A 21576-nucleotide genomic window follows, 5' to 3' on the forward strand; every position below is an offset into this window, starting at 1 on the left:
AAACAGTTCACTTTTTGTTCTGTATTGTTTCCATTTTTACGAGCACACTTTATTTTTCAAGGTTTGTTTACTTATCTGAATGGCAGGGATAGAGAGAGACCTTCCATCTCTATCCCTCCCCAGATGACGCCAATAGCTGGGACTGGGACAAAGCCAGGGACCTAAAACTCAAGCTGGGTCTTCCGTATGGGAGGCAGGGACCCAAGTACTTGGGTCTCAGCAGCTGCTTCCAAGTGCATTAGCAGGAAGCTGTATGGGAAGCAGAGGGCAGAGACTTGACCTGGCACTGCAGCAGGAGATGTAGCGTCAGAAGTGGAAGCTTAACCCGCTGCTCCACGACGCTGGCCCCTGAGGCACACATTTTATTATTTTAGTAGTATGAAATAGGTTTGCTTAGTTTTAAAATACATTCGTTTTTAAAAATGACGTTTGAGAAGTCCTTTGGGGGCCAGTGTTTAGCAAGGTGGTTAAAGATGCTGCCTGCGATGTTCACATCCCACATGGAGCACCTAGGTTCAGGTGCTTGGGTCCCTGCCATCCGCGTAGGAGACCTGAACCGAGCTCCGGACTCCTGGCTTTGGCCTGGCCCAGCTCTGGCTATTGCAACATTGGGGGAGTCAATCAGCAAATGGGAGATCTCTCCTCTGTCTTTATCTGTTGCTCTGCCTTTCAAATAAGCAAAAATAAATTAAAAAAAAGTCTTTTGAGTTGTTTTCTTTAAAACTTATCATGTTCATGTGTCAATCAGAGGCATTATTTATTTAGAAAATTTATATCTGAAATGGTGCTCGAAAACTTTGGCATTTGATACATAATTATGATAGTATTAACATGAAATCTTATTCCAAAATTGTATCTTCATTAAAAAATAAATGAGTACATAAGGCAGGCAAATAATAACATATTCCTATCTCAAATTTTAGGATATGTACCCAATTTAAATTCATTCTAAATTACTCTCCAAACACCCCACAAAGGGAAAGCTTTGGTTATTTTTCAGTGGTGGGTGTTTTTTAAGACAGTCATACATATATGAATGTGTTTCTTTTTTTTTTAATGGTAGCATTGCTTTGTCTTCAGTGGATTTTTAACTAGCCATCAAATAAAAAAAACACAACATCCCCAAAGGTGGAAAATAATATATTAATTTATTTCCAAGGAAACAACACAGAACATCATCAAAAACAAAGACAGATACAGTAGTTTCAGGGCATCCCAGTGGGTTGGAAGAAATCTATCAGCCAAACGCTACATTCTTCCAGCACTACAGCACGTAAGACGTGGGTGGGACGACCAGCAACAGACATGTAAACATCAATTCCAGAAACATTCCTTCTGCTCCGGGAGAAAATCCAGTGTAACACATCTCCTCTCAGGTGCGACCACTTACATAACGTGTGCAAGAGACATCGTCAGCCCTCAGCATTGACCCCAGGTGTGCTCCCCACCTGTCAGCCTTCTCCACCTGAAACAGCCCCTTGTGTTTCTCAGCAGCTGGAAAAGAGGCCTCACTTCAAAGTCATTCCCTTTAAATATGATTAACATTCAACAGGCACAATCATAGAGAAAAGAGTAAAAATGTGTTAATTCAGTGTCACTTCAGTTGTAGTCATTGGTTCGCGTTAGAATAAATAAATATTGAACAACGCAGTGGATCAGAGCAATTCGCAAGTAGACTTCACATTGACCTCCTCTCAATGGTAACACTGAGACCGTAACTAAAACCTGCCTTTTCTGGTGTGCTCAATACAGCTTGATCTCCCCTTCTCTCGCTCTTCCACCCCCGGAAATGAACCGAGAAGGGCAGTGGGAGAATCCCAGTTCACTGGCAGAGAATTCATTTCCCAGTGTTGATTGGCTCCTCTCGGCCTCAGCTACTTCATCTGCAGGGCGAGGGGCATCACGTGAGCCCCTCAGGAGTGCTGTGAGGTTTGAATGAAAGGAAACATAAGGAGCTCACAGGTGGCCTGGAACACAGCGCAGCGGCCTTTAGCTTCTGTCGCCCCACTCCCCTCCCTTTCAGACAATCTCTGCTTTAACCTCCGCTGCTAATCACTGTTCTACTTGGCCTGAAATCGCCACATAGAAACTCGCCCGTGACGGTGCTGAATGCAACTGCTCTGTAAGTCCGTCCATGGCAGGCCCTCCAATTTGACATGATTCCAACGATTTCGAGAGGTAAGAAGCTTCCGTCGTACTTTCCGACGTGTCTCGGCACAGGCCTGGCAGAAGCAAAGCAGACACTGCAGAACTATTTCTGGAATGCAACCTGCATGGAAGGGCGGACGTGTGGGTGGCTGGACGGAGGGGGTTCAGGCCAGAGATGGTCACCCACGGTTGAAAGCCCTTAGACTTAGAAATGAAGGCACTGCCATCAGCACTGGGCGTTGTAAAGCCACTCAGAGAACACTACAGTGCAGTTAAAAGCCTCGCAGGACAGAATCCGGCCACTCTTTTGCAAGTCCCATAACACCGAGAGGAGGGGATTGCAGCCGAGGAGTGCTTCCTTCTAAGGTGTTCCAGACACCACGCGAGATTCGTGCAACAGCACCTCTTGTAGGAATATCTTCATTTTTTGTAAGGACTTCTTAGAGTTCTCAATGGACAACATGGAGGAGGGTCAGAGCACATTCCAGCATATGTAGAGAAATGTTCTGTTTCCCCAAGGTCCTATTCCTGGAGCAGCAGACAGTAACACCCATCTTCACGCCCACATGAGCTTGTGTTAATGGCTTTATACTACACACACAACTCTCGACATGGGCAACTGAAAATGCTAGTGTTGAAACTCAGGGACAAGGTCTGTTCTCAATTCTAGAGCTTGTTTTAAAGACCTTGGCCAGTTACCCAGAAAAGCTGTTCCTATGCCTGTATGTGGTTCAACAGTGTTGAGTATTGGGTCAGCTGCCACTTGAGACACCTGGAACCCCTATTGGCGTGCCGATTCTAGTGGTGATACTAACGTGTTGAAAAGATTTTTTTCCTTCAAAGAAATCAGTCTTATTTTCTTAAATACTATTATCTACAATTCTCCTTTTTCATCAGAACATATTTATACAACAATCTTGTGCAAAGATCTGACAATATTTACCACTGATCAGAAGCACAGCCTCATATAGAGGTGAGTATCAAGAAACTGCCGAACTGGTCAGGAGCCAGGACTGTTCTTCTCAGCCGCCCTGCTGGGGTACTTCAGAGCATCACCGTGCACAGCTGAAGTCTACACAGCCAGGCCCCGGGACCCTTAACACAGTCGAGGCACAAGTCTCTCACAACGAAAGCTTCTTCTGCAATTTCCCTTCTGTCATGCGTTGTTGTGGGTCAAAAATACCAGCTGGGTTGTATTGCTGTTTCACTCTGATTGAGGGTTCTTTCTCGAAGCCTCAGTTCCAGGCACTCCACAGTCAGGGGGTATGTGTTGAGCTCAAATTTGTTAGCAAACAGGCTTTGTGAATTCATCAGCCACTTCAAGTCTCCATTTCCATAGATGCAGATGCCGTGCACATAGTGGCCTGCAAAGGAAAGAACAAAAGACCCAGTTGAGGCATGCTTGTGTGCAGAAGTCAAAGTGATGAACTCACAGAAAAGAAGGGGTTCGGCCTGACTAAGACTGTGCCGAGTGCTATGGGGGACAAATGAAATAGGACTGTGTAGTCCCAGCCCACAAGGAACTCAGAACTCCATGAGTCAGACAAGAGGTACAATGTAGTGGAATAAAATGCAAGTTAAATGAGACAAAGCAGTAACAAGGAGGTGTCACAAGGCAATTGCTCCTGTATTATCAAATGAGTAATGGATGAGAAGTTCTAGAAGTGTACATATGGGAGTGGTTTTTATGGCTTATACTGGTAAAGCCTTTTTATTCTTATCTTTATAAAGTGGCTACTTCATGTCTCCACTTACGTGTGTCATAAACCTCACTGACACAACAAAGAAACATTGAACTTCTTCATCTCTCTATAAGCCTGTTCTTCTCCAAGTCTTTCCCATTGTGGGAATTCTATTCTTCAGTGCCCCAGGCACTTCTCTCCCTCTCTGTCACACCCCTTAGCCAATCTATCAGCCATTTTGTCAGCTCCACCTTGAAAATGTCAGTAAGAGGGTCTGGTGCCGGGTGCAGCAGGTTAAGCCCCCAGCTGCAACACCAACATCCCGTAAGAGCGCCAGTTTGAGACCCCGCTGCTCTGCTTCTGATCCAGCTCCCTACTGTTGTGCCTGGGAAAGTAGTGGAAGACGGTCCAAGTTTCCGTGTCCTTGCACCCATAGGGGAGACCCAGATGGAGTTGCAGAACTGTGGCTCCCACCCCTGGCTATTGTGGCCACTCGGGGAGTAAGTCAGAAGATGGAAGACCCCCGTCTCTGTAACTCTGCTTTTCAAATAGGGAAGTCTTTAAAAAAAGTGTCAGTAGATACTTTTGAGGAGCAGTCTTTTTTTTTTTTTTCTACATACTATTTGTTTAACTCTTTACTTAGTGTAGGATTAATCTTATGAGTATAAAGTAAACTGAAAATAGATCTTTGTAAAAATTGAGAGTGGGAACAAGGGAGGGAGGAGGAAGAAGGGTGGGAGCGCAGGAGGGAGGGTAGGGTGGGAAGTACCGCTAGGTTCCTGAATCTGTATATATGAAATACATGAGAGCTGTATACTTTCAAAGAAAGAAAACATCAACAGAACACATCTCCTCTGCTCAGAACCCTAACAACGGTGTCTGGACCTCTTCAGAGGCTGGCCCTTCATGGCCACGTTGCCCCCCTCCAATCTTAGTCTAACCCTTTCTCATCCCCTGGGGCCACACTGGCCTCTGTGCCTCCTTGTTAGCCCCGAGCACACCAGGCACGCTTGCCCTAGGGTCTGTGTTTGCTCTTCCTTCCCTGGACGGCCCTTCTCCCAGACAGCGGCAAGGCGACCTCCTGTACAAGGGCACGCATGGCTCCCTGCTGCAAGGCCATGTTCTCGGACACCCCTTCCCTGACGCTTCTTCTTTTCTTTCTTTCTTTTTTGCGTGTTTATTGCCAGCTGGTAGATATCAGTGCTAAGGAGGAAATACTGGGGCCAACATTACGGTGAAGCAGGTTAGGCCACCACTGGTGGTGCTGACAACTCATATCAGAGTGCTTGTTTGGGTCCCGGCTGCTCCCCTTTGGATCCAGCTCCCGGCTCATGTACCTGGGAGGGCAATGGAAGGTGGCCCACACGCTTGAGCCCTGCCACCCACGTGGGAGAACAGGATGCAGCTCGGGCTCCTGACTTCAACCTGGCCCAGCCCCAGCTGTTGTGGCCACTTGGGGAACGAACCAGCGGATGGAACTGTCCTCTCTCCCTCCCTCGCTCTCTGTCACTCTGCCTTTCAAATAAACAAATAAATCTTCTAAAAAGAAGGAAATTACTAGTTTGTTGACTATCTTTCCAGACAATTGTGCGTCATCTTGCTCTCCAGAGTAGAACATTAAGTTCCAGAAGAGCTAGGAGGAGGAAGGGGGTGGGGGGGAGGAGGAGGAGGAAAACAGACGTGAACAGGAAAGGATATTTCAGCCTGGAACAGCAGAAAGCTCACGGACAACGTGGTGTTCTGCAGGGAAGAAGCTGCAGAGGGGAGGAGAAGAGGCAGTGGGGAGCGAGAGACTGAGCAGGCAGAAGGGCGGGGGCATAATCTGTGAGGCCCATGGAGAAATGAGACCGCAGGTGGCGGCTCTGGTTTAGAGAATGGGCAACTTTTCTTACTGAAAAGAGGAAGAGGCGAAGAGGGAATGGCGGGAAGGGGTGGCGTGACGGGTAGTGTCACGGAATCTTCCTCAACTGTCTTGAAAGCTCTCCCTAAGTCGAATGATCGCCTTTCACAGGGGGTGCTAAGGCTGCTTTGGCATAACCTTGAGAGCTTAAAGATGAGGAGCAGAGCTGGAAAAGTGAACCCCAGGAAGTGCACCAGGAAAATAAATAATGAGATAAATAAAAGCACCGGGGCTGGTGGACTGGTGCCGTGGCAGAGTGGATAAGGCTGTCGCCTGCGGTGCCAGCATCCAGGATACCAGTTCGAGTCCTGGCCGCTCCACTTCCGATCCAGCTCCCTGGTAATGCACTTGGGAGTGGCAGATGGCCCAAGTCCTTGGGCTCCTGCACCCGCTTGGGAGACCCAGAATAAGCTCCTGGCTTCAGATCAGCCCAGCTCCAGCTATTACAGCAGTTTGGGGAGTGAGCTAGCAGAGACTTTCTTTCCCTCTCTCTAACTCTGCCTTTCAAATAAATAAATAATTATCTTAAAAAAAAAAAAAAGTAGGAGGGCAGGCGCCACAGCTCACTTGGCTAATCCTCCGCCTGCGGCGCCGGCATCCCGGGTTCTAGTCCTGGTTGGGACGCCAGATTCTGTCCCAGTTGCCCCTCTTCCAGGCCAGCTCTCTGCTGTGGCCTGGGAAGGCAGTGGAGGATGGCCCAAGTGCTTGGGCCCTGCACCCGCATGGGAGACCAGGAGAAGCCCCTGGCTCCTGGCTTCAGATCGACGCAGCACGCCGGGCCGTAGCGGCCATTTGGGGAGTGAACCAACGGAAGGAAGACCTTTCTCGCTCTGTCTCCCTCTCTCTATCACTGTCAAACTCTGCCTGTTTAAAAAAAAAAAAAAAAAAAAAAAAAGACAGCCAGGAAGGCCTTGCTGGAGTGAGATAGTAGATCCCTAGCAGGGGTGGGGAACTTTATCTGTGACGGGCCATTTGGGTATTGATGACATCATTGTGGACCACACAAAATTATCAACTTAAAACATTAGGCTGGGGCTGGTGCTGTGGCACAGCGGGTTAACGCCCTGGCCTGAAGTACCGGCATCCTATATGGGCACTGTTTCGAGACCCAGCTGCTCCACTTCCAATTCAGCTCTATGCTATGGCCTGGGAGAGCAGTATAAGATGGCCCAATTCCTTGGGCCCCTGCACCCACGTGGGAGACCAGGAAGAAGTTCCTGGCTCCTGGGTTCAGATCGGCGCAGCTCCGGCCGTGCAGCTATCTGGCAAGTGAACCATCGGATGGAAGATCTCTCTCTCTCTCTCTGCCTCTCCTCTCTTTGTGTAACTCTGACTTGCAAATAAATAAATAAATCTTAAAAAAAAAAAAAAAAACCCAAAACTGAACCTCTCTCCAAAAAAATTTGGCTGCTATAGATATTTTGAATTTCAAGTCCTGCCTGCAGCTGCCTTGGCAGGGCCAGGCCCAGTGATTTTCTGGGCCTTAGATGGCCTGCAGGTCAGACGTTCTCCACCCCATGCAGGACAGTGAACGAGTCTATTCCCAGCTTAGGAGTCAGCCTCGTAGGGTCAGAATGGCACGGGAAGCTCGGATGTGGGTGAGGATGGCACACACTGGTTGATCCCAGCACCCAGATCACACAGGGAGTTCCCCAGGAGTTTCAGGAAGAAGCCGGAAATGCTGAACCTCTGGAAATCTCAGCTCAAACAAAAACATTTTACACATCAAGACGTTTCAGGTGCGGGGAGCATAATAGTGCACAAAATGTCAAAACCCCAGCCCCCGTGCAGCATCTGTTCTGTTCTAGAAAGAAAGAAATAAAAATATATTGTATGGAAACCAGTGAAGAAATCAGCAGCAGAGTGACGAAGAGATTATAAACAGAAACAGGAGCTCCAAATTCCAGACCGTGCTGAGTGCCAGGAGGCTGATAAAGGAGGTATACACAAGTCTAATGACCTCCAGACAAGGGGAAAAGGACCGGATTGTATTACTGGTTTGGCAAGCAATGTTCTACCTGTGTACTGTGAACTTTTCCCTATACAGTGGTTTGGAGAACTAGACAATATTAGAGCTCTTAAATGTATAAAGGTATCACATGTGCATTGGCTGTGGCTGGCGCTATGGCGTAGTGGGTAAAGCCGCCACCTGCAGTACTGGCATCCCATATGGGTGCTGGTTCAAGTCCCGGCTGCTCCACTTCCAATCCAGCTCTCTGCTGTGGCCTGGGAAAGCAGTAGAAGATGGCCCAAGCCCTTGGGCCCCTGCACCCACGTGGGAGACCAGGAAGAAGCTTCTGCCTCTGAATCGGTGCAGCTCTGGCTGTTGTGGCCAACTGGGGAGTGAATCAGCAGATGGAAGACCTCTCTCTGCCTCTCCTTCTCTATCTGTGTAACTCTTTCAAATAAATATATAAATCTTTAAAACAAAAGTCTTAAAAAAATTTACATTGGCATGACAGGAACTCAAATCAGAAAAATGAAACATTCATCTGAGAGAGGGTAGGGCTACCCAAGCTTTGAATACTGGTTCCTGGCCAGGACCAGCTGTCTTGGCCACATATACCATGTGATCAATAGGGGTTCCTGCAGAAATGCAAGCCCACTGGTGCAAGTATTTGGTGCATCAATTAAGTTGCCCACATTCTATATCAGAGCGCCTGAGTCTTAGCTCTGCTTCTTCTTCTTCTTCTTTTTTTTTAATTTGACAGAGTTAGTGAGAGAGAGACATTCCTTCCATTGGTTCACCCCCTTCCATTGGTTCACTCCGCTATGGCTGGAGCTACGCTGATCAGAAGCCAGGTGCTTCCTCCTGGTCTCCCATGCAGATGCAGGGGCCAAGCACTTGGGCCACCTTCCACTGCCTTCCCGTTATCTCTGCTTCTGATCCAGCTTCCTGCTATTGCATACCTGGGAGGCAGCAGGTGATGGCTCAAGTACTGGGTTCCTACTACCCAAGTGGGAGACCCGGATGGAGTTTCATGCTCCTTACTTCAGCCAGGTCCAGCCCTGGCTGTTGGGCTGTTGCACACATCTGGGGAGTGAAAGATCATATGGAAGATTTCTCTCAGTCTCTCTGCCCTTCAAATAAATTGTAAAATAAAGAGATGTTTTAAAATTTGCAAGCCTGTCTGGCCTCTATCTTCTCTACCAGGGTAGAGCTGGGTGCAGGTCATGACCATGAGATTGGAGCCAAGTCCACTTGTGGGGTGAGCTTCTGTGATGAGGAAGGCGGCAATGCTGTGTGGGTCACTTGGTGTGGGGTGGGGTGCACAGTTAAGTCCTCAAGTGTCAGAGGTGGCAAGGAGGTGTAGAAGCAGGGCAGCGGCTGACTGTGTGGTCTGGAAGGAGGCAGAGGTGGTTGATGGGAGGATGTGGAGAACACAACATGTCCACATACTGGGAGCCTGACTGATGTGAGGTCTGTTTTCTAAGGGAGACTTAGATCAGAAAGCAAAGTGGTGTCTTCCCCATCCTCCTTCCACAGGGAGGAGTCGGGCCGCGATGGGAAAGTAGGCAGGTGCACCACCCTCTGGGGAAAATGTGGGCCACTTAAGGTAACAGCAAGAAAATGCCTAAGAACAAGAACAGGCTGAAATTTCTGCATGGTGAGGTGAGAACGCTGTCATCCACAGTGGAGGGACTAACAAGAGACCAACATGAGCATGCGGTTGGGGTTGGTGAGTCTTTTTTTTTTTTTTTGACAGGCAGAATGGACAGTGAGAGAGAGAGACAGAGAGAAAGGTCTTCCTTTGCTGTTGGTTCACCCTCCAATGGCCGCCGCTATGGCTGGCGCACTGTGCTGATCAGAAGCCAGGAGCCAGGTGCTTCTCCTGGTCTCCCATGGGGTGCAGGGCCCAAGGACCTAGGCCATCCTCCACTGCACTCCCGGGCCACAGCAGAGAGCTGGCCTGGAAGAGGGGCAACCGGGACAGAATATGGCGCCCCGACCGGGACTAGAACCCAGGGTGCTGGCGCCGCAGGCGGAGGATTAGCCTATTGAGCCATGGCACCGGCCTGGTGGAGAGTCTTAAGAGAAACAGTGGGACTGGCGCTTTGGCATAGTGGGTAGGGTCACCGTCTGCAGTGCCCATATGGACACTGGTTCAACTCCTGGCTGCTCTACTTCTGATCCAGCTCTCTGCTGTGGCCTGGGAAAGCAGTGGAGGATGGCCCAAGTGCTTGGGCCCCTGCACCTGTGTGGGAGATCTGGAAGAAGCCCCTGGCTCCTAGCTTCAGACTGGCACAGCTCAGGCCGTTGCAGCCAGTTGGAGAGTGAACCAGTGGATGGAAAACCTCTCTCTCTGCCTCTCCTTCTCTCTGTGTGCAATTATGAATCTTAAATAAATAAAAAGAGAGAGAGAAGCAGCAATGTAGAGATTGTCAGCTAAAACCTCAGGTGTAGATAAGACAAGCAAATGAGTGAAACTCTAGATTAAATGGAAGAGTAGCCAAAGCCTTGTGATAATAAGGAGAAAAGATTAAACCTACAAATCCTCATTATTTCATTCACTCACTGGATATTTATTTGTTAAAGATTTATTTATTTCTCTCTCTCTCTCTCCGCCTCTCCTTCTCCGTGTAACTCTGAATTTCAAATGGATAGATAAATCTTTAAAAAAAAAAAAAAAAAGAAAGTGGAGCAGCTGGGACTCGAGCTGACATCAATATGGGATGCCAGTGTCACAGGCAGTGAACTAACCTACTGCATCACAACACCAGGCTCCTGGATAAATGTTTACTGCAGGCTGACTTGTGTGCACGTCCAAATTTACATGTGCAATCCTAACACTGGTGCTTCAGAAGGGAGAAGGTCTTTAAAGAGGTCGTTCTCTTCAAATGAAGTCTTAAGGGTGATTAGGACACACACACACACACACAGAGGGAAGACCATGAAAAGATACAGGGCGATGACAGCCACCTACAAGCCAAGCGAGAGGCCTCAGCAGGAACTGGCTCTGCGGACTCCTTGACCTTGGATTTCCAGCCTCCAGAACTTTGAGAAAATTCATTTTTGTTATTTGAGCCACCCAATCTGTGCTACTTGGTCACGGTAGCTGTAGCAGGCTTATACACACGTGCATTGTGTGCCGCGCAGTGCTCTGGATGGACGGTATGTCAGGATGTCCTAAGATCCTGTAGAAGTGAACACCACTCAGTGTTTCTAGTTCTTGTCCTTTTGCAGGACAACCTTCTCTTAGAAGTGTCCCCTGCTGTCCAGTCAGAGCTGAAACAAACAGCTGCAGCTCTCCAAGCTGTTTCTCAGCCTGTCTGTGGGGAGAGCGGGGGCCGACGTGTGGTGCTTTGTAGTGAGAACATGACTTCACTTCTTCTCCAACAGCTATACTGCCCCAAGGAAGAGCAAGAGGAGTAAGAAAGCCGGAATTAGGGGTAGGCATTGGGCCTTGTGGTGAAGACACTCACGTCCTATGTTGGATATCTCCAGCTCTTTTTTTTTTTTTTTAAGGTTTATTTTATTTATTTGAAAGGCAGAGTGACACAGAGAGAGATTGATCTTCCATCCACTGGTTCATTCCCCAAATGGCTGTGATGGTTGGGGCTAGGCCAGGCTGAAGCCAGGAGCCAGGAAGTCCATCTGGGTCTCCCACATGGGTGGCAGGGGCCCAAGCACTTGGGCCATCTTCTGTTGCCTACCCAGGCACATTAGCAGGGAGCTGGATCAGAAGTTGAGCAGCCAGGACTTGACCCAGTGCTCATATGGGATGCAGGTGTCACAGGCAGTGACTTAACCTGCTGTGACACAACAGCCCTGACTCCATCTCTAAATTCCAGCTTCCTACTGATGTGGACCCTGGGAGGGAGTGCTGATGGCTCCAGTTACTGGATTCTGGCTACCCACATGGGAGACTGCATTGTGTTCCCAGCTCCTGGCTTCTTCTCCCTACCCCATCCCAGACATTGTGGGCATGGGACCCAGCAGATGGGAGCTGTTTCTGTCTCTGTTCTCTGCTTTTGACAGAGAGAGAGAGAGAGAGAAAGAGAGAGAACTGACACCAGCAAGAAGAAAGTACCATTACAATTTGAATGTTCTCTACATCTCCCTAGGTGATTACAAAGGGAGTATGTGTGTGAGATATTTTCTAAAGCTACATCTTGAAGCCTCTGGCTTCACTATTTAATTAGGAGCAGACTGGTCTGAATATATCAGCAGTTCTGTCTCTATCTGAGAACAGCTGTAGACCACAACTGCATCCACACCAACACCAACAAGCAGCACAGCCGAAAAGCATGAAGTGAACGCCTCACCATGGCAGCCTCCGTGTTTATCCTCCATGTCATTCCACTTGACAGCTCGAAGGTTCCCAGTCCAGGATGCATTGGGCATTGAGCCAGGGACATCTGAAATATTGATAAAGAACAAGCAGAGAGATGAGAACCATCAGAGAAGGGCTCCGGCTCCTTCAACGTGGCCTCCAGTTCTAACCATCTTCTTTCAGTAGACTATTACCTTTCACAGTCACACCGACGCTGTGCACAGATCCACACGGCTTTTGCTTCCTCCAGCTAAACTGACTGAAACTTTAGTTGCTGACTCATTATTCAACTAATATAATACAATATATAAACCAAGCAATATGACTGTAATTCTAATCAATATTCTAGTATCTAATCACTAGCTGGATCTTAGTACAAGGGAATCAGAAAGTTGGCAGAAGGTATGGGAGTTGTTGCACAGCGGGTTGAGCTACTGCACTGGTTCCAGGCCTAACTATTTGGCTTCTGATATAGCTTCCAGCTAATGGGCCTGGGAAGGCAGCAGATGACGGCCCAAGTACCTGGGTCCCTGTAATCCTTGTGGGAGACTAGAATGGAGTTTTTGGCTTCTGACTTTAGCCTGACCCAGCCCCAGTTGTAGTAGGCATTTGGGAACCAGAGGAGGAAGATTGATCTATCTCTCTCTGCCATTCTGCCAAATAAATAAATACATAGATACTTTTTTTAAAAGGTTGATGGAAAAACAGAATGAAAACATAAGCTGCTTAAGTGTCAAAGGGATCACATAAATAAGACCAAGTGTCTGGTAATAACAATAAACAGAATTAAAAGGGGGGAGAATGTTCCAACATGGGAAGCAGTTCACACAGCAGACTCATAGAACAATAAACACCCTAAATAGCACTCTGACCTCAGAATCAGCTCTTAAGGCATTCAGATCTGGCTGAAAGGCCCATGAGAGCATTTCAGGCATGGAAAGCCAAAACACTGTGGCAAAAAATAATCTACATGAAGGATCTTGGTGAGTGAGATCCCAGTGGAAAGAAGGGGCCATCAAAGAAGGATATACTTTTCTCTGAAGGGAGGAGAGAGCTTCCACTTTGCTTATGGCCCTGTCTAAATACTGATGGCAAAAGGCTTCCATTGCATTGGCAGCTCATGACAAGAGCCTCGAGTGATCACTGACGTCATAAATAAGAGTATTAATTGTTAAATCAACAATGGGAGTTACTGTGCACTTACTCCCTATGTAGGACCTCTGTCCTTTATGAGTTTTACTATGAGAATTAAATGTAAAACTTATTTTCAAACTACTTTATAATTTGTGTGTATGTGTGCAAATTGTTGAAATCTTTACTTAGTACAGAGTTGGTCTTCTGTATATAAAGTTAATTAAAAACGAATCTTAATGATGAATGTGATGGGAGAGGGAGTAAGTAGCAGGTGGGACGGGAGTAGGAGGGGGAGGGCAGGTATAGGGGTAAGAACTGCTATATTCCTAAAGCTGTACCAATGAAATTTGTATTCATTAAGTAAAAGCTTTCTTAAAAAACAAACAATAAGCTGCTTTGGTGCAAGACATTTTGAAGTCCATGTATAGCTTTTTCATAAAACACATTTTTCATGAACTTTTTGAAGCACACTCACATAATATGTAGTTATTTGAAATATATAGACTTAGCCTTAAAAATAAGAAAGATGTTGGGGGGGGTGCCTTAGGTCGCCATCATGCTTAGTGAGGGTGTGACACTTCAGCATTGTGGATGCTTGGGGCTGGCTGAGTCTTGGTTCTAGTGGGCTGTCCCATGCCCTGTAGGCGGTCAGGCAGCATTCCTGGCCTGTACCCACTAGATGCCAGTAGTACCTTCTTCCCAGTGTGACACCAAAAAATATCTGCCAGCATTGTCGAGAGCCCTGTGCAGGAACAAAATCAGCCCACTGGACAAACATTGAGCTATGTCTCATCAACTCAGTAAACTTTGGAGAGATCACAGAGATTGAAGGGTTGATTTAACCACGTCGGGTAGTAACACCCCATGGTAAGGATATAAAAAAATAGAACAATATGACGATATACAGTGATAAAAGTTATGTGAATGTGGTCTCTCTCTCCTCTCAGGATGTCTCCTTGTCCTATCACTTTTTCACCTCAAGGTATCACTCACAGCTTCTCTTTGGCATCTCTGCGTTGTCAGCATCCCTACTCCTGTGCTTTGGGGCCGTCACTAAGAACAACAAGGATGACCTGAACACAGACACTGAGATGTCATGACCAAGACAGCCAACCTGATGACCAAGGTGACTACTACAGGCCTAACATGTGAGCAGCGTGTGTACGGCAGAACCCGCACAAAGGGATGATGTGTGTCCCGGGGATGCAGCAGCACACTGCAAGATGTTATCAGGCTACTCAGCACGCCCTGCAATTTAAAAGTAATGAATGGTTTCTTTCTGGAATTTTCCCTTTAGTATTTTCAGACTGTGGTTGACTTTGGTAATTGAACCTTCAGAAAGAGAAGAATGGATGAGGGGGAAACTGTCTGGGAATCAGTGTAAATGCAACTAAAAGGAAATCTGCTTCTTGAGAGCTCTAGCATTTTCCACCAGTAAGACCGCGATCTGAACTCAATTGTGATGTGATGACACAAATGATGTCTGAACCCAAATTACAACTGTTCCCTTAGGAGGCTCTTCTTCTTCTTCTTCTTCTTTTTTTTTTTTTTTTTTGGACAGATAGAGTTAGACAGTGAGAGAGAGAGACAGAGAGAAAGGTCTTCCCTCCGTTGGTTCACCCCTCAAATAGCTGCTATGGCTGGTGCACTGCGCCGATCTGAAGCCAGGAACCAGGTGCTTCCTCCTGGTCTCCCATGCGGGTGCAGGGGCCCAAGCACTTGGGCCATCCTGCACTTCCTTCCCGAGCCACAGCAGAGAGCTGGACTGGAAGAGGCAGCCGGGACTAGAACCCGGCACCCATATGGGATGCCGGCACCGCAGGTGGAGGATTAACCAGGTGAGCCACGGCGCCAGCCCCAGAAAGCTCTTAAGTATTGGTATGACATACTATGAGGGGCAAAATAATGCCCTCTCAACCCCAACACACACACACACACACACACACACAGAGGTCCACATCCTGTCCTGCCATGCATGTGGTGCTTGCAGAAACTACAATACTACTGAGGGTTCCAATGGAAAGGGGAAATCGAGGCTGCCAGTCAACCGACCTTGATACAAGAAGGTTATTCTTCATTATCTAGGAGGGCCAGCATGATCCCAGTCACGGGGTCTTCAACAGTGGATAGGGGTGTCGAGCGCTAGTCAGAGGGAGGGTATGAGTATGAGCAGGCTCACTTCACCTCTGCCATCTGAAGATGGGACAGGGACCCCCAGCTGGGAACATGGGCTGCCTCTAGAAGCTGGAAGAGGCCAGGAAGTGCACCACACCCAGAACCTTGAGTAAGGAAGGTGACAAAGCCAGAGTTCTGCTTCCAGCCTGGTGAGACCCATGTCCTGTTTGTGGCTGACAGACCTCCAGGAAACCCTGTTATTTAAGCTGTTCCATTTGTGGTAACTTATTATGGTGGCAAATAAAAACCTAACACTCACACTAAGGAGAGCAAAATGTAACACTAGCTGAGTAAGTTGTCATAATTCTTTAATAAGAAAAAAATTGGAGAACAATGTATTTAAAGAAATTTAATTGGATAAGGCATTTAAAATAACTTTTCTTAAAAAAATATTTACTTTATTTATGTGAAAGGCAGAGTTGCAGACAGAGAGACTGATCTTCCATCCACTGGTTGATTCTCCAAATGCCTGCAATGCTGGCCAGGCCAAAGCAAGGAAGCTGGAGCTTCTTCCAGGTCTCCCACATATTGTAGAAGGGGTCCAAGCACTTGGGCCATCTTGTGCTGCTTTCCCAGGTGCATTAACAAGGAACTGGATGGGAAGTGGAGCAGCCAGGACCCAAACTGACACCCACATGGGATGCTGGCATTGCAGGTGGTAGGTTCACTCACTACACTGCAACACCAGCCCCTTAAAATAACTTCTAAAATTATAAATGAAAACATGTGGATTTTCAGAAGGAAAAAAAAAAGCTCTGTTCTTTGGCTCTGAGGTCACATAATCATTATTTGATGATCTAAATCAAGAACTGTACCCAAGTATCCACTACAATTAAATTTTGCTGCAGCCTTTCCTGTAAGTAACATGGGTCTTTAACCCTAAAGGCTCTCTCTAGATTCTTTTTCTTGCAGCCCCCATACTTGAAAGCATTCGGGGCAGGTGTTGTGGCATAGCAGGTTAAGCTGCCTGTAACGCCAGCATATCCCGTATCAGAGCACCAGTTTGAGAGCTAGCTGCTTCAGTTCTCATCCAGCTCCCTGCTAATGAGTCTTAGGAGGCAGCACAAGATGACCCAAGTACTTGGGCCGCTGCCACCGAACCGGGAGACCTGGATGGAGTCCCTGGCTCTTGATGTGGCCTGGCCCAACCCTGGCCATCGTGACCATTTGGGAAGTGAACCAGCAAATCTGAGTAGTTCTCACTGTCTCTCCCTTTCTCTCTGTTACTTACCTTTCAAATAAATAAAATAAATCTTGAAAAAAAAAAAAAAAGGGCCTGCAGTAACAGCATCTCATATAGATGCCAGTTTGAGTCCTGGCTGCTCCACTTCCAATTCAGCTCCCTGCTAATGTGCCTGGGAAAGCAGTGGAAGATGGCCCAAGTGCTTGAGCCCCTGTACCTACATAGGAGAACTGGAAGAAGCTCCTGGCTCCTGGGTTCAGCCTGGCCCAGCCCTGGATGTTGCGGTCATTTAGTGAGTGAACCAGGGGATGGAAATTCTCTCTCTGTGTAACTCAGCCTTCCAAATAAATCTTTTTTTTTTTTTTGACAGGCAGAGTTAGACAGTGAGAGAGAGAGAGACAGAGAGAAAGGTCTTCCTTTCCATTGGTTCACCCCTAAATACTGCTAAGGCTGGCGCACTGCGCCAATCTGAAGCCAGGAGCCAGGTGCTTCCTCCTGGTCTCCCATGTGGGTGCAGGGCCCAAGCACTTGGGCCATCCTCTACTGCCCTCCTGGGCCACAGCAGAGAGCAGGACTGGAAGAGGAGCAGCCAGGACAGAATCCAGTGCCCCAACCAGGACTAGAACCCGGGGTGCCGGCACCACAGGCAGAGGATTAGCTTAGTGAGCCACAGTGCCGGCCCCAAATAAATCTTAAAAAAAAAAAAAAAAAAAAGTACTCAGGAAAAATATTGGAGTAAACATTTCATTATATCATATTATTTCCTAATTGCATTAATTTGCATTTGAATACTTCAAAAATTATTTTAGCTTGCCTGTGTGCTTTAAGGAACTTCAAAAAGTTCATGGAAAATGGAGCGAAAAGTTTGAGTTTAATTTCATGAAAAATTGGGGCTGGCGCTGTGGCGCAGCAGGTTAATGCCTTGGCCTGAAGCACTGGCATCCCATATGGGCGCCAGTTCTAGTCCCGGCTGCTCCACTTCCAATCCAGCTCTCTGCTATGGCCTGGGAGAGCAGTAGACCTGGAGGACACCCACGTGGGAGACCTGGAGGAAGCTCCTGACATATAACAACTATTAATCTTCTGCTAATGAAATTCCAAATCTCAACTTCTAAACATTTAGTTTGATGACAGCTCTCAATCATTTCTATGTTTACATATTATTCACGTTTGTGCATAAAAATACTTTACTTTTTTAGAAGTGGGCAGAAGGGCCAACACAGACCAAGTGGAATTCCACTTTGTTTTTGCAAAAAAAAATCTAGGGCACAGAAAGATCTGGCAGCAGTGGATGAAAGTGTGGGTCTTGGACTTGAGGCATGGTAAACACGGCACCTTGGTTTTCTGTTTGTTTGTTTTAAAGATTGTTCATTTGAACGGCAGCCAGCATCACAGATGCCAGCTTAACCTACTGTGTCACAACCCACTGCGCCACCACACCAGGCCGCATAATGGCAGCTTGTTAGAGAGCCGGAATCTCGGGCCCTACCCAGATCTGCACTGGAACCAGGATCTTGGAGGATCCACGGGACAGGCCGTGCAGGATCATGAGTGAGAAGCTCTGGGTGACAAGCACCCCTGTGAAAAGGACACAGCTTGTCAACTCTGCGTCAAATTTATCGGTCAAGCTCTTACTTAGTCTCCTGGTCCTCCTGAGAATCTCCCCTAATGAATGGACGTGGAACCTTTATATCCGTTAGTTAATTTAACTAACTTGTCCCCACTGCTGGGGATGTTTGCATTTTACCAGACTTCTCAAGTCACTTCCTTCTTAAAGCATCCACTTGGGGCCAGGGGGTAAGGCTGCCGACTGCAGTGCCCGCATCCTGTACAGGCGCCAGTTCGAGTCCCGGCTGCTCCGCTTCTGATCTGGCTCTCTGCTGTGGCCTGGGAAAGCAGTAGAAGGTGGCCCAAGTCTTGAGCCCCTGAACCTGCATGGGGACGACATGGACCCCACAGCTTTATAAACCCCGGTCTGAATGTAGGCTGGGCACTTTCAGACCCGTCTGAAGAGGTGCCCATCCATTCTGATGGATGTGCTATCCATTAAACCTTGCTGTCTGCTTACTGCTACTCTCTGTCTCGTGACAGAAATTCTTTTCTCACAGGAAGACAAGAACCTCTACTCCAGCCATCTCCGTTGACATTATCAAGCATAGCTCTGTTTCCTAGTTTTCTCCCAAAGATTGACCTCAGGCCCAACCTCCTGCCAAAACAGATACTGGCTTAGGCATTGGAGAGTTGTGTTCTTATCCTGGATTTGCCTCAACAAACCAGCTGTGTACCCTTGGGCATCATTTAATGTCTCCAAGCCTCATCTCTCAAATGAAATAAGTGGATTAAAGCAGCGGGTTTCAATTTAGACTGCAGCCCACAGAGAAGAAATTACATCAACTCTCTCTCTCATACACACACACCAAACAGAAGTTTCACAAAACAACACTTAGGCTTATTACATGTAATGCACTTGTTTATGCTGCTTTTTTATCTTTTTTTGGAAATATTTGTTTATTTATTTAAAATGCAGAGTTACAGAAAGAGAGAGAGAGAGAGAGAAGAAACAGAGAGAGAGGTCTTCCATCCACTGGTTCACTCCCTAAATGGCTGCAACAGCCAGAGCTGGGCCAATCAGAAGCCAGGAGCCAGGAGCTTCTTCCAGGTCTCCTATGTGGGTGCAGGGCCCCAAGCACTTGGGCCACCTTGCACGTCTTTCCCAGGTGCATTAGCAGAGGGTTGGATCAGAAGTGGAGTGGCCAGGATTCGAACTGGCGCCCATAGAGGATGCTGGCACTGTAGGCAGTGGCTTTACCTGCTATGGTTTGTTGTTTTCTAATCCAGTTTCATCATTAAAATTCTGGTGAAAAACCACTAAGGTGGGGCGTATGTTTGGTGCAGCAGTTACCCTGCTTGGGACACCTGAATCCTCTGTTGCAGTGCCTGGCTCTGTGGCCCAGATCTGCTTCTGATTTCAGCCTCCTGCTGATGAACCAGCCGATGCAGGGCAGAGGGTGATGGCTCCATTTCCGGGGCCCCTGCCACCTTAGTGGAAGATCTGGTAGGAGTTCTACGCTCCTGGCTTCAGCCTGGCCCACTGTTGGCTGTTGTGGATATTTGGAGAGTAAGCTAATAGATAAAAGATTTGTGTCTGTCTCTCTTTCAATTGAATGAAAGTAAATAAATAATTTCTATAAAAACGATTAATGTGACTGCTGCACGCACCCTCTAATGGAGTCCAATTATTATTTGAAAGTCATTAGACTTGACTCTGATTATTGCTGCTGTCAGGGTTCTGTTAGGGTAGTTATGGGATATAAAGGAATGAATTTACCCTCAACTCACAAGTATCCCAGGAAGAGCCTATTTTCATTATTTCAAAGATGGGGCAAAGAGGCCCCCAATATTATCAGAGAAAACATTTTAAAACTACAAAATCCAATTCCCTCATTTGCTCTTCCTAGGTTTGTGTAAACAAAACACTTGAGATAAAGTTTGCAGAGTAACCAGGAATGTTTGCCTTGGGGCTCAGCTTTGATTAAACAAATAGCTCCATTTGTTAAATAAATGAACATGACTTTTTGAAATGCAAGCTGTATTTATATTGTCTTATCTTTCTCCTTATTGTTCTTACATGATTTAATCTCACTGTAGGAGACCTATATGTGGTAACAAGTTCCAGCAATTGCTTGTGATTTAAGTCAGATAAAGGTTTTTTCATTTATTAAATAAACAAGGATCATTTTTAAAAAAGATTTATTATTTATTCGAAAGGCACAGAAGAGAGAGGGGGGAGAGACAGATCTTCCACCCACTGGTTCACTCCCCAGATGGCTAAAATGGCTGGTGCTGGGCAGGGGCACACCAAAGCCAGGAGCCTGGAGCTCCATCTGTGTCTCCCAAGTGGCTGGCATGGGCTGAGGTGCTTAAACCATCCGCTGCTTTCCCAGGCGCATACTCAGGGAGATTACAGAACACCTAACCTGCTGCACCAAAATGCTGGGCCCAGGATTTCTGTTTTCAACCATTTCATAGTTGTATACTGAATGTGTATTGAAACAAGTTTCTCACCACTTAATGGTGGGACTGTAAATTCTAGAAAATTTGGAAACATGTAGGAAAAGCCATCATAACTGGCAATTCCCATTGCCCTTTAAACAAACATTTTCAAAATAAGATAAAGCAATAATTTTTAAAAGTCAGCAACCTTAGGGGCTGGCGCCGTGGCTCACTTGGTTAATCCTCCGCCTGTGGCGCCGGCATCCCATATGGGTGCTGGGTTCTAGTCCCAGTTCCTCCTCTTCCAGTCCAGCTCTCTGCTGTGGCCCAGGAAGGCAGTGGAGGATGGCCCAAGTGCTTGGGCCCCTGTACCCACATGGGAGACCCGGAAGAGGTACCTGGCTCCTCGCTTTGGATCGGCGCAGTGCGCCGGCTGTGGCAGCCATTTGGGGGGGGAACCAACAGAGGGAAGACCTTTCTCTCTGTCTCTCTTTCACTCTCTAACTCTGCCTGTCTAATAATAAAAAAAAAAAGTCAGCAAGCCATATATGAAGACGTTCATGATGACATTGTTACACATAATAACTAACAGCACAGAACAGGCTTTGAAGCTAGACAGGAATTCAAATCCCTGTTTTTATTACTAGTTATATGACTTTTTACAGCTTACTTAATCTCTTTAAGATATGGTATACAAATCTTTAAAACCTTTAAAACCAGTATTAATGAAATGATATGGCGCCGGTGCCATGGCACAGTAGGTTAATCCTCTGCCTGTGGTGCCGGGATTCCATATGGGAATCTAGTCCTGGATGCTCTTCTTCCAATCTAGCTCTCTGCTGTGACCTGGGAAAGAAGTAGAAGATGGCCCAAGTCCTTGGGCCCCTGCACCCGCATGGGAGACCGGCAAGAAGCACCTGGCTCCTGGCTTTGGATCGGCGCAGCTCCGGCCATTGCAACCATTTGGAGAGTGAACCAACGGAAGGAAGACCTTTCTCTCTGTCTCTCCCTCTCACTGTCTGTAACTCTACCTCTCAAATAAATACATAAAATCTTTTTTAAAAAATGAAATCATGCATGTGTTGT

General features: G+C 47.1%; 1 protein-coding gene across 3 annotated transcripts in view; it reads right to left on the minus strand.

Moving 5' to 3' along the window:
• Positions 1-1129: 1129 nt before the first annotated feature.
• The window catches only part of GCNT2 (glucosaminyl (N-acetyl) transferase 2 (I blood group)), a 95073-nt gene continuing 74626 nt past the window's right edge, over positions 1130-21576 (minus strand). For all 3 annotated transcript variants that reach the window (XM_008262375.4, XM_008262376.4, XM_002714168.5), the window contains exons 2-3: positions 11998-12090; positions 1130-3512 (exon numbers count right to left, since the gene is read on the minus strand). In XM_008262375.4, coding sequence (XP_008260597.1) covers positions 3322-3512; positions 11998-12090 — 284 coding nt within the window. In that variant the 3' untranslated portion in view covers positions 1130-3321. The remainder of the gene's footprint in view (positions 3513-11997; positions 12091-21576) is intronic.

The sequence above is a fragment of the Oryctolagus cuniculus genome, chromosome 5 (genome assembly GCF_964237555.1).
Source record: "Oryctolagus cuniculus chromosome 5, mOryCun1.1, whole genome shotgun sequence".
Lineage (NCBI taxonomy): Eukaryota > Metazoa > Chordata > Mammalia > Lagomorpha > Leporidae > Oryctolagus > Oryctolagus cuniculus.